At 43.3% G+C, this 13,912-nt stretch overlaps 1 protein-coding gene and 1 pseudogene across 3 annotated transcripts in view; one reads left to right on the top strand and one right to left on the bottom strand.

The window, feature by feature from the left end:
- MTA3 (metastasis associated 1 family member 3) overlaps window positions 1-13,617 on the bottom strand; it is a 164,588-nt gene extending 150,971 nt beyond the window's left edge. For both annotated transcript variants that reach the window (XM_082643121.1, XM_082643120.1), the window contains exons 1-3: window positions 13,537-13,617; window positions 11,827-11,894; window positions 1,575-1,668 (exon numbers count right to left, since the gene is read on the bottom strand). In XM_082643121.1, the coding sequence (XP_082499247.1) occupies window positions 1,575-1,668; window positions 11,827-11,894; window positions 13,537-13,564 (190 nt within the window). In that variant the 5' untranslated portion in view covers window positions 13,565-13,617. The remainder of the gene's footprint in view (window positions 1-1,574; window positions 1,669-11,826; window positions 11,895-13,536) is intronic.
- LOC309815901 (tropomyosin-like) lies at window positions 3,688-5,820 on the top strand (annotated as a pseudogene). Its single transcript has 2 exons — window positions 3,688-3,829; window positions 4,945-5,820. The product of its transcript is annotated as a tropomyosin-like (transcript).
- Window positions 13,618-13,912: the final 295 nt, after the last annotated feature.

Raw genomic sequence — 13,912 nt, 5'->3', positions numbered from 1 at the left:
ATTTTTTTCAACCTCATTTTACAAATGAGGAAAATGCAGATGAGTGAGAAGTTAAGACATTTTCCTAAGGCAAGCAGCAAGTCACCAACCAGAATCTGAACCCAGGTCTTTCTTTAAACTGCATGACTGCCATTATATAATTTCATTGGTTCTTAAGTTTCTTAAAATTTCATTTCTCTGAGTCAATGCTAAGAGCCTCATCTATTCTAAAAAGCCTGATTTTCTACATTTACAAGCCTAAAACAGACGGCACCAAAAAAGGCAGCCATGCTGAGACCCTCCATGAACAGTCAACAGACGCCCAACCATCTTTACACCTCACTACCTTTGCAACAACAACTTTAGAAGCTACGTTAGAAGCTAAATTAAATCCAAAAGTACATGAATATAAATGAGACATTTTATCTTTAAGTTTATGTTGTAAATGGTGAATAAAATCCAAATAATTTTGCATAGATACTTTAATAACACACTGAATTTCTAGATCTCAGGTATAGCTAAAATAACTGATTAGTATGACACTTTAAAAAGCAATACTTTGGTCTCATACATGAGGAACAAATATGATTACCCTGAATCTGTGAATATATAATTTGTAAATACTACAGAATAACCCATATCATAATTAACACTTTCTCTACAAAAATGGAAAGAAACTGAAAAACTCTATGAACTACAGCAGAAAATATAGTAGGAATTTAACTTATGAGACAGAAAACCAGTGGGGAAATCATTCTCAGGCAGACACAGAACAAACCTGTGCGCCAACAGCTTCCATTCCCCCATTACCAAAACATTTCAAAAGCTTCAGGAACCCCAAGACCAGAGTTTGAGACACTATGGTATTAAACTGAAAAATACATTTACATATGGTCCTAGTCTCATTACATATTTTGTAGGCAAAAATGGCTTTGAAAATAAAGTACTTATACTTCTTTCTTAAAATTTAGATCACTTTTTTATTGATTGTTAAAAAAAAATCAAAGGGGCTAAAATATGTCAAAGCTGTTGACTGTGGGGCGTGGGGGAGAAGCACACAATGAAGATTAAACTACAAAGAAATGCTCAGAGTTGCTATCTGCAGGAATTTTTTTCCATATCTATCACATTGCACTTCTTTCTTTAGCAAACTTTTTTTCCACACATACCTAATACTATAAATATATAATAAATACTCAGAATTTTAAAAACTGTAAATACAACCCAGTTGTTTTAGAGAGGAGGGAAAAAGAAGTCCTCTAAAATACCAGTGAAGTATAAATTTCCTCATATTCAAACCTTCAAACCGCCAGGGAAAATTGGGGATGGCAAAACACTGCTCCAATTGTCCACTAAAGCCTATGTGCAAAGACTTCTATTTCAACATTTTGACTAACTAATAAACATATGTTGCATCCTAAAAACTATATACTAAAACCAAGAACCACCCAAAAACCTACTCCCATCTAAACTAAGAGGAAGACAAATGGGAAACCAAAAAGCTACAGGTAACATAAAGTACTTTTCCTCATATCATGGAAAACAAAAGACTCAAAACACATTTTAATGTTCCAAGAAAAAGACAATCAACTTACTAGCATGCTTGTCTGCAAGCATTATAAGCGCGTTGGAAATATCTCGTCGTCTGTAAAAGCACACGACTTTTGCTTCCACGTTGCCAGTTGCAGTCTAAGAAATAAGAAAAATAAAAGTCATCTATACTGAATATTAGATTCAAGTAGTTTATAAAACAAAACTAGAGACAGCATAATTGTAAAGTCACTGTCATTTATTGTGCCAACCACAACTGCAGGATAATCAGAGAGCTTAAAAATTCAAAGAAGGACGAGTAACATTTGTAAAAGCTCCAAGTGAAACAAATGTCAAACATAAAATAACTCATTGGCATCAGTTAAAAATTAAACTAAAGTGATCAGAGAGCTTTAATGACTAAAGCCATAGTTAACTCTGATTAAGAAACTAATCCCCAAAATTTAAAAAGCCACAACGTAACTTAAAAGACAGTTAAACATAGTCCTCCAAACCCTCTTCCTGAGGCACAGGCTAAGTGCAAAATCACCCAGCCCCACCCTAAACACCCTCATGTTCCGCTGATGGTGAAGCTCTGCAGGTGCAGGGCAGCCAACATGTGAGGTGGGCCAGATAACTTGGAAAAGCATTCTCAGCCCAAGGGAGTCCATGCATCCATAACGGTCAACATTCTTAGTAGTACTTACGTTACCTTCACATATGAAAGTATTAAAAACCTTGAGTTATGAACACTGAAGCTCTTATTTCTTTTTGACTACAGTCTAGAATACAATCAATATTCAGTTAGGCTGTAATTTACTGCAGCTGGGACCCAGGCTCCTACCCTCCTATTCTGTATGAATTCTGAGAGCTTTCAAGGTCAACTGTTCACTACAAAGTTCATTGTAAAAACACACAGATTACAATAAAATGCTATTGTGATTTCCAATTTCAAACAACTTTGAGAACAAATTTTCAGGATTTCTCTGGGCTTACAGATACACTCAGACAAAAAGAAATAAGTATATGTGCTGCAGTAAATTTGTCAGTTTTATGAAGTTCAGCGGCAGTATTTCAAAGTGAGAAATAGTCTTGTAGGAATATTGCCCCTTAAAACTGAAATCATATTACATCCTAACCAAAGTGCTTCTATATTTCACAATATTGTGATCAAATACATCCTCCAGGAGTAATGACCCAGCAATCTCCTAAATGAATATTCCAATATTCCTATGTAAATAAAATCTATCAATGACTTCAATTATCAGTGCTTTATCATTTTTGTCTTCTTGAGACAAAAGCATGTTAATGGACAACTAATAAGAAAATAAATAAACATTTTTTAAAAATGCGTGTTAAAAACCCAAAGCAAGGGCTTCCCTGGTGGCGCAGTGGTTGAGAGTCCGCCTGCCGATGCAGGGGACACGGGTTCGTGTCCCAGTCCAGGAAGATCCCACATGCCACAGAGCTGCTAAGCCCGTGAGCCATGGCCACTGAGCCTGCGCATCCAGAGCCTGTGCTCCGCAACGGGAGAGGCCACAACAGTGAGAGGCCCGCATACCAGGAAAAAAAAAAACCAAAGCAAGAGTTTTAAGGCATACGTGTATTTTTCCTACCTTACTGTTGAGTTCCTCCAATAGGGATACTCTGTAAAGCTAATTAAATTCTTATTTAAACCTGCTTGGGGTGGAGGGGCATAGTTCAAAATAAATATTCTCTTCTGAACCACGTACACACTTGGCTATTAGGCAGTTTACAGTGTTACTCTTCTTCTCTACTATACACACACACCCCCTCCCTTCCAACATTCCTCTAAAGTTGAGCTACTAAAATTGTGGTCCAAGGCCCAGTCCACAGCTGTTACTATGTAATGAAATGAGTACAGAAATTAAATGAATTATAGTATTTGAGAGTTAATTTTATATCTATTGAATCTAATAATGAAAAACGGGGCTTGCATTTTTATAAGCCTACTTTAAATCTCATTTTTCTACTCTCATTTTTAAATTTTACAAAAGCAGTCTAAGATACTGAAAATTCTTAAAGATCCTCCAACACAAATAATTTAAGAAGTATAGCTCTGAAGACCTAAGTTAAATATTTTGTATATATAAGGTCACCAAATTTTCTTGTGTGCGCTTCCTATGTGCCCCTGCACAAGCTAAGCACCATGGATGCATGGTGTCTGCCCTCACCAAGCCTCTGCTCCAGCAAAGATGCCTGTCCACGTGTCATCTCGTCTCCAACCTTCCAAAGCCCAGCTGTAATCATGTCCCTCACCCAGAAACCTTCACCGGTTCCCCACAACTAAAGCATAACAGTAAAACATTCCTGACAAATTCCCAGCACTACTGTCCTTTACTCCTTTATTTTCCCCTCCAGACTTCACTTCTCACTCATGGAGGCAGGAAGTGCCACCTGTTGAGGGAAGAACAGAAAAAGCTTCAAGGAGGAGGAAAGCGGGCAGAAGGTCCCTCGCTAGCTAGGAAAGAAGGAAAGGAGTCCAGCAGGTGAAGCCTGGAGCACTGAGTAGTCTTAAGAAAAAAGAAGGACCCGAACAAAACCCACAGGTGGGAAAAGTGGAGACAGGTATAAAGAAGAACCTACAATGAACAGTGATTTCTCTCCTGTGTTCTTTTCTCCATTTAGGTTGCAGCCTCTTAAATCTCTATTCTGTCAAACACGTTTAGTAAAACATCCTTCAGCAATAAGGGGCTTTTAGTCAACCTCATACTCACGTCCATTTCTATCCCAGACTTAGAAAGTCCATTATTAAAAAACAAAAAACCAAACGCTTTCCATTTTGGAAAGTCTGTGGTCTGCTCGAACTCAAGAACAGATGGAAAAGAACTTCCTTTTCCCAATTTCTGTCCTTCTTCCCAACAGATCCCAAACGTCAGGAGGGGTCTTAACTTGGGTTCTGTAAAAGGGCTTTGAAGGGATCTCCTGAAATTATATGCAAAATCTTGTATGTGCAAATATAGATTGGGGTGGGGGACAAGATTAGATGCTCAAAGAAGTTAGTGGCTCCCTTCTCCCCACCAAAAAAAGACCCTAAACATTAAAATGAATCTCAGAGCAAATTGGATGGCTAATAAAACATACAGAATATGAAGAAACATATAAATTATACAACACACAAAAAAACCAATCAACAGCAAATAACATTAAATTTATCCATAAGCATAACTTCCAAAACTTCCTGAGACTGTATCCTCATTATTATGCACACAAAGCCTTCTTCCAACATGTGTGCAGACTAAATCTTTAGAAGAGCAACACCCAAGCTAGATAGTGACTAAATAAAATTTACTGTGAAGTTGTTTTCTATTTTAACTTTATATTCTTCCTCCAAAAGATCATCATCACTGTATCTGAGTACAGTTTAGAGGAGAGGAAAAGAGGGTATGTAAGATAAACAATGTCGGTGAGAAGCGGCTGCAGCTCCGGGCAGAGGAGGCAGGAACCCGAAGGCGAGCAGGCGCCGGGTGGACACCACGGCCGGGGTCACCACCACGGAGGCGGTGAAGCACTGAGACCCAGGTTCCGCAGCTGCAGGCCAGTGACGTGGAGGAGAGGGCCGAGCACCTCCCGCGGAAGTGGAGGGAGAAAGGCGGACCGGGAACAGGCTCAGGCTGAGGAGGCCTCCTTGAACCGCAGGATCCAGCTGGTTGAAAAGGAGCTGGACAGTGCCCAAGAGCACCTGGCCACTGCCCTGCAAAAGCTAGAGGAAGCTGAGAAAGCTGCTGATGACAGCGAGAGAGGTCTGAAGGTTACTGAAAACCAATCCTTAAAAGAGGAAGAAAAAATGGAGCTCCAGGAAATCCAACTCAAAGAAGCTAAGCACACTGCAGAAGAGGCAGGTAGGAAGTACAAAGAGGTGGCTCTTAGGTTGGTGATTACTGAGGGAGACTTGGAAGGCCCAGAGGAGTGAGCTGAGCTGGCAGAGTCTCGTTGCCGAGAGACGGATGAGCAGGTCAGACTGATGGACCAGAAGCTGAAGTGTCTTGAGTGCTGCTGAAGAAAAGTACTCTCAAAAAGACAGATATGAGGAAGAGAGAAAGATTCTTACTGATAAACTCAAGGAGGCAGAGACCCGTGCCAAGATCAGTAGCCAAGCTGGAAAAGACAACTGATGATTTGGAAGATAAACTGAAATGCACCAAAGAGGAGCACCTCTGTACACAAAGGATGCTGGACCAGACTCTGCTTGACCTGGATGAGATGCAGAGCGCCCCAGTCCCGCCCTGCGTTGCCCCTCCCTCTGACCCCGACTCCGCTGAGGCCAGCCTGCCCGAAGCTGACCTTTAAACTGATCTTTAACTGGAAAGCTGCTTTCTCCTTTCGCCAGGTCTCCCACCCCCACCCCTGTGTCCTTTTCACCAAACTGTCTCTGCCTCTCCCCAGAGATTCCATTTGGGCTAGAGGCTGAGCATCTTTGGGAACAACGTTTAAGGGAATGTGAGCACAATGTTAAGTGTCTTTAAAAGCATGCTGTGATGTACACATTTTGTAATTACCTTTTTTGTTGCTGTTGATGTAGCAGCCATTTGTAAATCATTCCAGATAATTCCATAGTTCTGAAGCAGCAGTCTAATCCCTTTCTCACTTTTGGAAGGTAACTTTTCAGCTTAATGCATATTGCCCTCTCTGTAGAGGAGGGGAAAAGGTATGGGCCTGCCTTCCTGAGAGCCAAACAGCCCAGAGAAGGACTCCATTTTGGGAAGCCTTATTGCTCTGTAAAAAGTACCTGCCAAACCAGAAAGGTGATTCCAGAAGGAGTTAGCCAAAAAAAAAAAAAAAAAAAAAAGCGCTGTTCAGGTCTTCAGCTTTACAGTATCTTTGGGCAACTTTTTTTTTTCCATCAGAAGTGACCAGATGAGATTAAGATGGTGAGACCTCAGAGACCAAATCCTTGTCCCAGCTCTACCCCATTCCCAATCACTCACAGGATGGATCATGTGCCCCTTATTTTGAGGTGACCACTTATTTGCTCTCCCACCTCCTTGAAAGAAAGGAAAGAAAATTATGTTGTACCACTGATTTAGCCACATGAAACTCAGCTCACCCCCCTTTTCTGGGTCTGAAGCTGCTGCCTCTAAAACTGCCATCTCATTGTGTGTTGTAGCAGTAAGTGCTGGAGAAATCTTGAATAGCTTATGTACAAAATTGTTTTTAAATTTTATATTATTTTGAAACCTTGCTTCTTTGGGGTTGGGGCACACTGGTCACCCCATCTGGCTGTGAGAGCCCTCTACAGTCTGGGCTGGCAGTGTGCTGATCTTTTTTTTTTTTTTTTTTTTTTTTTCTGTTGTGGCCTCTCCCGTTGCAGAGCACAGGCTCTGGACGCGGCCATGGCTCACGGGCCCAGCCGCTCCGCAGCATGTGGGATCTTCCCGGACCGGGGCACGAACCCGTGTCTTCTGTATCGGCAAGCGGACTCTCAACCACTGCGCCACCAGGGAAGCCCTGTGCTGATCTTTTAAAGTTTCTTTCCCTACCCAATCTCCCCTTTTTGGTGAGGGTTCAGTGAGGTCAGTTAGGTGTGCATCCTACAGCTTAATTGGCTTAAAATGTACTCCCCTTTGGTGTGGTCTCTTTTGGGGCCAACTGGGGAAAGAAAAAACAATAGTATAACTGTTTTGATACTGAAATTGATAAATGTCTTTTTGAAATAAAGAACCAGTCCCTCCAAAAAAAAAAAAAGATACAACAATGTCGAACTGTGTTGATCAACCAACATATTCAGTTTTGCACCTAAAAGTTCTGGGGAAAAAAAACTGAGACAAAAATCTAATTCAGGACTTCCCTAGTGGTCCAGTGGTTAAGAATCTGCCTTCCAATGCAGGGGATGTGGGTTCGATCCCCGGTCAGGGAACTAAGATCCCACATGCCACAGGGCAACTAACCCTGCACACTCTAGAGCCTGCGTGCCGCACTACTGAGCCTGTGCGGCACAACTAGAGAGCCCGCTCGCTGCAACTACTGAACCCATGCACACCAGAACCCACTCGCTGCACTAAAAGATCCCACATGCCACAACAAAGATCCCACATGCCACAACTAAGACCCGACAGAGCCAAATAAATAAATAAATAAATATTTTTACATCTATTTCTTTAATTTAAAAAAAAAGAAAAAATACTGTAGTTCTGCTTTCTGCAAGTAACATTTCAAATAGGATTTAAAAAAAAAATCAGGGACCTTCATCTTATAAAAGTGAATTTTCTATAAAAATAATGATTGATAGCTTATTCTAGGAATTTTGTTAAAAAAAAACACATCAAAAAAAAAAAACACATCCTATTTCTTTTTTTCTTTTTTGGCCTCGCTATGAGGCTTGCAGGATCTTAAGTTCCCTGACCAGGGATTGCCCCTGGGCCCCAGCAGTGAAAGCACCCAGTCCTAACCACTGGACCACTAGGGAATCCCAAAACACATCCTACGTATTTAGAAGGAAGTTAATAAAATAGGTTAATATCCCTTCTCTTAGCTTATCAATTAGAATATATCAAGTGTTGGGAATTCCCTGGTGGCGCAGTGGTTGGGAATCCGTCTGCCAGTGCAGGGGACACGGGTTTGAGCCCTAGACCAGGAAGATCCCACATGCTGCGGAGCAGCTAAGCCCACACGCCACAACTACTGAGCCTGCGCTCTGGAGCCGGCGAGCTGCAACTACTGAGCCCGTGTGCCCCAACTACTGAAGGCCACGTGCCTAGAGCCCGTGCTCCACAACAGGAGAGGCCACCACAATGAGAAGCCCCGCACCGCAGCAAAGGGTAGCCCCTCGTTCGCCACTAGAGTAAGCCTGCGTGCAGCAGCAGAGACCCAATGCAGCCAAAAATCAATTAATTAATTTTAAAAAATAATAATATATCAAGTGTTCTTAAATTCATTATTTGGATTTTCTAATCATGTTAAATTTCCCCACTTAGCCAACTTGACCTCTGATCCACTCAAGGCCTTTCTGGAACTCCTGTGGCCCCTCTTCCCAAGGCTACCTCCTTCTCATCCTTTAGGCCTCAACTTCAATGTCCTTAAAGTCCTTCACTCCCTATCCAAAGGAAGCAACCTCTGTTATTCTCTTTGTCAAGGTTCTTGCTTATTTCCTTTCTAGAAGTTAACACCATTTATAGCTATTTTCTTTACACCCGTTAACTCATCTTTTCATGTGTCTCCCTCATGAGAACAGAGACCCTGCGTGGGCAGAGACCATGTGCATATTGGTCACTGTTGTACCTGAGCCTAGCATAGTGCCTGCTACATAACACGTGCTCAAGAAATATTTGTTTAATTAATTACTTAAAATGAGATCTCTCATATCCCTTCAGAAATAAAGGTCCTATGTAAATATTTAGTAATTAATTAGCCTATTGCAGTTCCTTTTTATCAATACTCCATCCAAACTGCCACTCTCTGAAATTACAGAGACTGATCTCTCACAGTTCAGTCACCCTCAGTCCCCTAAGGACTGCTAGTATGTTAACAAGTCTTTGAGAAAGCAGAGGGGCAGGGAGAAGGTGAGAATGTGGGGGAGGGGAGTGAAGAGTAATATAATGATAAAGAAGTGTGGAATGATCCAGGTTCCAGCTAGATGTGTAACCCAGGCATTTAAATTACTTAACCACAGTGTGCTTCACAACAACAATCCATGATGCATCTACCTTAAAGGTTGAAGGTACTGTGAGGCTCAAGAGAGGTGACAAACGTGAATCCCCAGATTATATGCTTCCAGAGCACCATGCTCTGATGTTTGTAAATTTAGCACAGATGTAATTTTCCTTCTGCTTGTGGAATTATTTAGCTCATGTCCATCTCCACTACTAGACCTATCTTGTTCATCTTTCAATTCCTAAAAGTGCATATCTAAAAGCAGCAGGTCCTCAGAAATATTTGTAAAATGAATGCATCAAAGTACTTTGTAAACAGTAAAGCCATGTACCAGTATTAACATCAGACATCTGAGAAATTAATTAATTCAAAAAATGTTTACTTAACTATGTGCCAGCCACTACTCTAAGGCACTTGGGATGCATTAGTGAACAGAAAAGATCACTACACACATAGAGTTTACATTCTAGTTTGGGAAAACAGGCAATGAAAATATAGGCACAACTCATTTTATTGCACTTCGGTTCACTGCACTTCTCAGATATTGTGTTTTTTACAAATCAATGGTTTATGGCAACACTCGGTGGAGCAAGTCTATGCCATTTTTCCAATAGCATTTGCTTACTTCGTGTCTGTCACATTTTGGTAAATCTTGCAGTATTTCAAACTTTTTCATTATTATGATATTTGTTATGGCAACCTATGATCAGTGATCTTTAATATTATTTTATGAAGGCTCACTGAAGGCTCAGATGATAGCTAGCAATTTTTAGCAATGAAGTATTTTTCAATTAGGCATGTACATCTTTTTTAGACATAATGTACACTTAATAGACTACAGTATGGGGCCTCCCTGGTGGCGCAGTGGTTGAGAGTCCGCCTGCCGATGCAGGGGATACGGGTTCGTGCCCCGGTCTGGGAGGATCCCATATGCCGCGGAGCGGCTGGGCCCGTGAGCCATGGCCGCTGGGCCTGCGCATCCGGAGCCTGTGCTCCGCAACGGGAGAGGCCACAACAGTGAGAGGCCTGCATACCGCAAAAAGAAAAAAAAAAAAAAAAATAGACTACAGTATGGTATAAACACTACTTTTATATGCACTGGGAAACTAAAAAATTCATGTGACTCGTTTTACTGCAATATCTGCTTCATTGCAGTGATATGAACTGAACCCACAATATCTGAGGTATGCCTGTAAACACATTAATTAAGTATATTTGAAGGTGATAAATGATGTGGGGGGAAAAAGCAAGGTATGGGGGGGCTGGAAACAACCAGACAGTCCTAAGGTGGGTGCATATGAGAAATAGCCAAGAGGGTCCAGTGGTTAGGTCTTGGTGCTTCACTGTCATGGCCCTGGGTTCAATCCCTCGTCAGGGAACTAAGATTCTGCAAGACAGGTGGCGCAGCCAAAAAAAAGAAGAGAGAGAAACAGGCAAGAAAGAGCTTACTGCAGTTAGAGCTGAATGAACAAAGCAGGGAGCAGCCAGAGAATACAGGTCTCATAGGGCAATATTTCTCCTTGAATCCTAGTTAACTTTCCAAATAAGCTTATGCAGTGAACAGTGTGGAATTGCCTAAATTCATGTATGTATGTATGTATTTACTTACTTACCTACTTTATTTATTTATTTATTTTGGCCATGCGTGGCTTGCAGGATCTTACTTCCCCAACTAGGGATGGAACCTGGGCCCCAGCAGTGAAAGGACCGAGTCCTAACCACTGGACCACCAGGGAATTCCCTGGAATTGCCTAAATTCTTATACCTTACATCAATAATATAAAAGAGAAGCACATCAGGAAGACATCTCAACAGTTCCCACCCACAGACTAACCTAATCCTGAGGCCATTTTCTTCACTTGGTGGTGGTCTCAAATACTATGGAAATTTTTTAAATGCAAGGTCCCCAGGGTATCCCCAAAAGTGAACCAAGACCTCAACGCTCATAAGCCAGGCATGCCCTTGGCCAGATCTGGTTTCCTGGGACTCAGAACGGGACCAGTCTCCAGATGGTATTTTGGGGGAAAGGTATTAGCTAGACAGCCCCCAAACATTTTAACAATGTGAATTCTCACCAGCTACACAAGTAACCCTCAATCATCAGAAATCTATGGTCCATGTCACTTATGATTGTTTGAGTGCCTCCACTGTAAAAGCTCAGCTACTGCCAACAGTCACAATGCTTCTGATGTCCTGGACACCTGCGATTTGGGACAAACCTTGATGTAAAAGTTTTATTTACTTGGGCCTAAGGTACAAAAAGTCACTTTATAATTATACCAAAACTGTATTCTTATTAGTTAGCCTAGTCTAGAATTTTACAAATTCCCTTGAATATCATATTCCCTAACTTCCTCCTTCTCAAGCTGAAAGAGGAAAAAATTAATTCACTAAAAAGAGAGAAACACAAATTATGACTTCAAATATAAAAAGGGACTGAGTTACAGGAGTGACCTGCTCTGAGAGGCTCCAAGCAATTTGAAGAAATCTTACAGATGTTACATATTCAATATCAACATTTAATATCAGGTAATTGTAAAAAGCAAAAGAATATTCAGAATCCTGCATAATTCTCTAAGCTGAAATCTCTACTTTCAAAGAGTCTGGAACTTAAAGTAAAATCACCTCTTACGCCCTTTACCCAATTACCCTTCAATGGGTAACAAATATTTCTTAATATTAGAATCAAGAACACTCAGCGTATACCTTGTTGAGTTCTTCTATCCTTCTGATGAGGTACGGATTACTAGAGGAATTCTCAAAGTAGACATAATCTGTAATTAAAGGAAGTAAAGAGCTTAATCTTTTCAACAGAAAGTTCACATTTGTCAATTTATGACTTTTTATATTAGGTAATTCACATTCAAAATGAAGCACGCCCGTGATTCATTTCCTGGTAAAAGCAAACTGAGTAACGCAGCCTCAATATATTCTCTTTCTTATGTGCTTACCATTCACAGACCCTTATTTTCCTGGCCTTTTCATTTCAATTAATGTTTTGTTCAAGTTCTCCTAGACTTCTGTCCCACATGTGTCATTTCTTTAATAATAAACAAAAAGACACCTCTTATCACTGAGTAGTCAGAGCTGACTAAACATGTGTCTTTCATATGATAACTGCTTCCACATCTTTTCACTCCAATCCAATTTGCCTTGGAGTAGGCTTCTCACATAAAACTATTGACCTAAGACAAATTCAGAGCATCTTGAAAGGCTTAGCAGCCCAAAGTACATTTCAATCACCAACTTAAAAAAAATCAGGTGAGCAGAGCAGAAGCACATTGACAAACCTTTTCACAGCTCCATCTAGGAAGACGAGGGGGCGACAAAGGAGAGGGGTCACTTTTTTAGAGGCAGAGCTCTGTGGAGGTGATACCAGCCGTTTTAATACCATGTTTACCATATTTAATCCAGATCCATTTAGGGTCTCGTTATAAAGCAATTGCTGCAGCCTTTCAACAAAAAAGGATATAAATTTTCAAGTGTGGTTTTTCCTCTCATCTAATAGGCTCACTGGAAACTTCCCACTGTGTGTTTATTTGAGAGGCTTGGCTGCAGTGTTATTGTCTACCTTAGTGGCTCTTTCCCGTCTCCCTTCTGCAAAGTGGCCTCATTTAGCCAGGCCGTTCCCACCACCATCCATCAAGGAGCTCGGCTAATGAGCAGAGAAGAGCCAGTCTTACACACAAACACGTCACTTATCTGAATTATTATTTTACCAGGAAAGAGGGAGGAGGGCGTCTTGAGTAGGGAGAAAGTTTGTTTGACCTTATTTCTCTCTTCTGCAGAAGGCTGGGAAGGAGGCAGACAGCAGAGCAAACGTCCAGGCAGAGCTCCACTCCCCACCCCAGGCTGCGGTGCCCCGGCCCCTCTAAGCCCCACTCCTGGGGGGGGCTGGACAAGAAACGTAAGGGAGAGGGACGAAGGAGAGGTGCAGGGCCCTGTCCCCGCAAACAGGCCTATCCAGCTGTGCCCCTGGCTGGGCCCCCATCGCCCCCACCCACACCCCCAATGAAGGGGAGCAGTAGAGATGTCCCTCCACTCTCTCCAAACCCCCAACGCCTAGAAGCCACGCGAGGAAAGACCACCCTCTTAGGGGGCTCGACGGCCCCTGAACCCCATGGGGGTTTCACGGGTTGAGGTGGGGTGGCGTCTGATAATTCATACCCCCAAGTACAGGCCTGGCCTCAAACCCTGGTTGGGATGCGGGGGTGTGGATGGGCCCCGGCCCCTTGTGGGCCACGGTGGGGGAGGGGAGAGGGGAGGGGGGCAGCCCCGGCCCCCTCCGCAGGCCCCCAGCCCCATGCGCCCTCAGCCCGGGCGCCCGTGGCTCCCAGCGGTTAGGGTGAACTCGCCCCTACCCCCCACTCCCGGAGCCCGCTCCCAGACGGGCCGGGTCGGTCCGAGCCTTCCTACCTCCGACCCGGTACATGTTGGCCGCCATGTCCGCCCGCCCGCCCGCGGAGCCCGAGCCGAGCCCCGCCCGCTGCCGCCGCCACTGCCGCCGCCGCCGCCGCCGCCGCCGCCGCCTCAGCCCCGGCCGCCGCCGCCGCCGCCGCCGCCGCCGCCGCGCCTAGCCGCGGGGGGGAGGGGAGGGAGGGAACAAGGGGAGGGGGAAGTGAAGGGGAGGGGGAAGTGAAGGGGAGGGGACGCCGAGGGGTGGGAGCAGGTGCCCGCCCCCAGCGCTGGGCTAGCAAGGCCGAGTTCCCGGCCCCCTGGGAGGCCGGAGCGCTTGGGGCCAGCAGGGAATTGGGGAGGGGAGGCGGCTTGGGGGACCTAACTGGAAGTGGAG

The sequence above is a fragment of the Mesoplodon mirus genome, assembly GCF_964341445.2.
Source record: "Mesoplodon mirus genome assembly, chromosome: 14".
In the NCBI taxonomy this organism is placed as follows: Eukaryota; Metazoa; Chordata; class Mammalia; order Artiodactyla; family Ziphiidae; genus Mesoplodon; species Mesoplodon mirus.
This window is presented reverse-complemented; position numbering and strand designations above follow the sequence as displayed.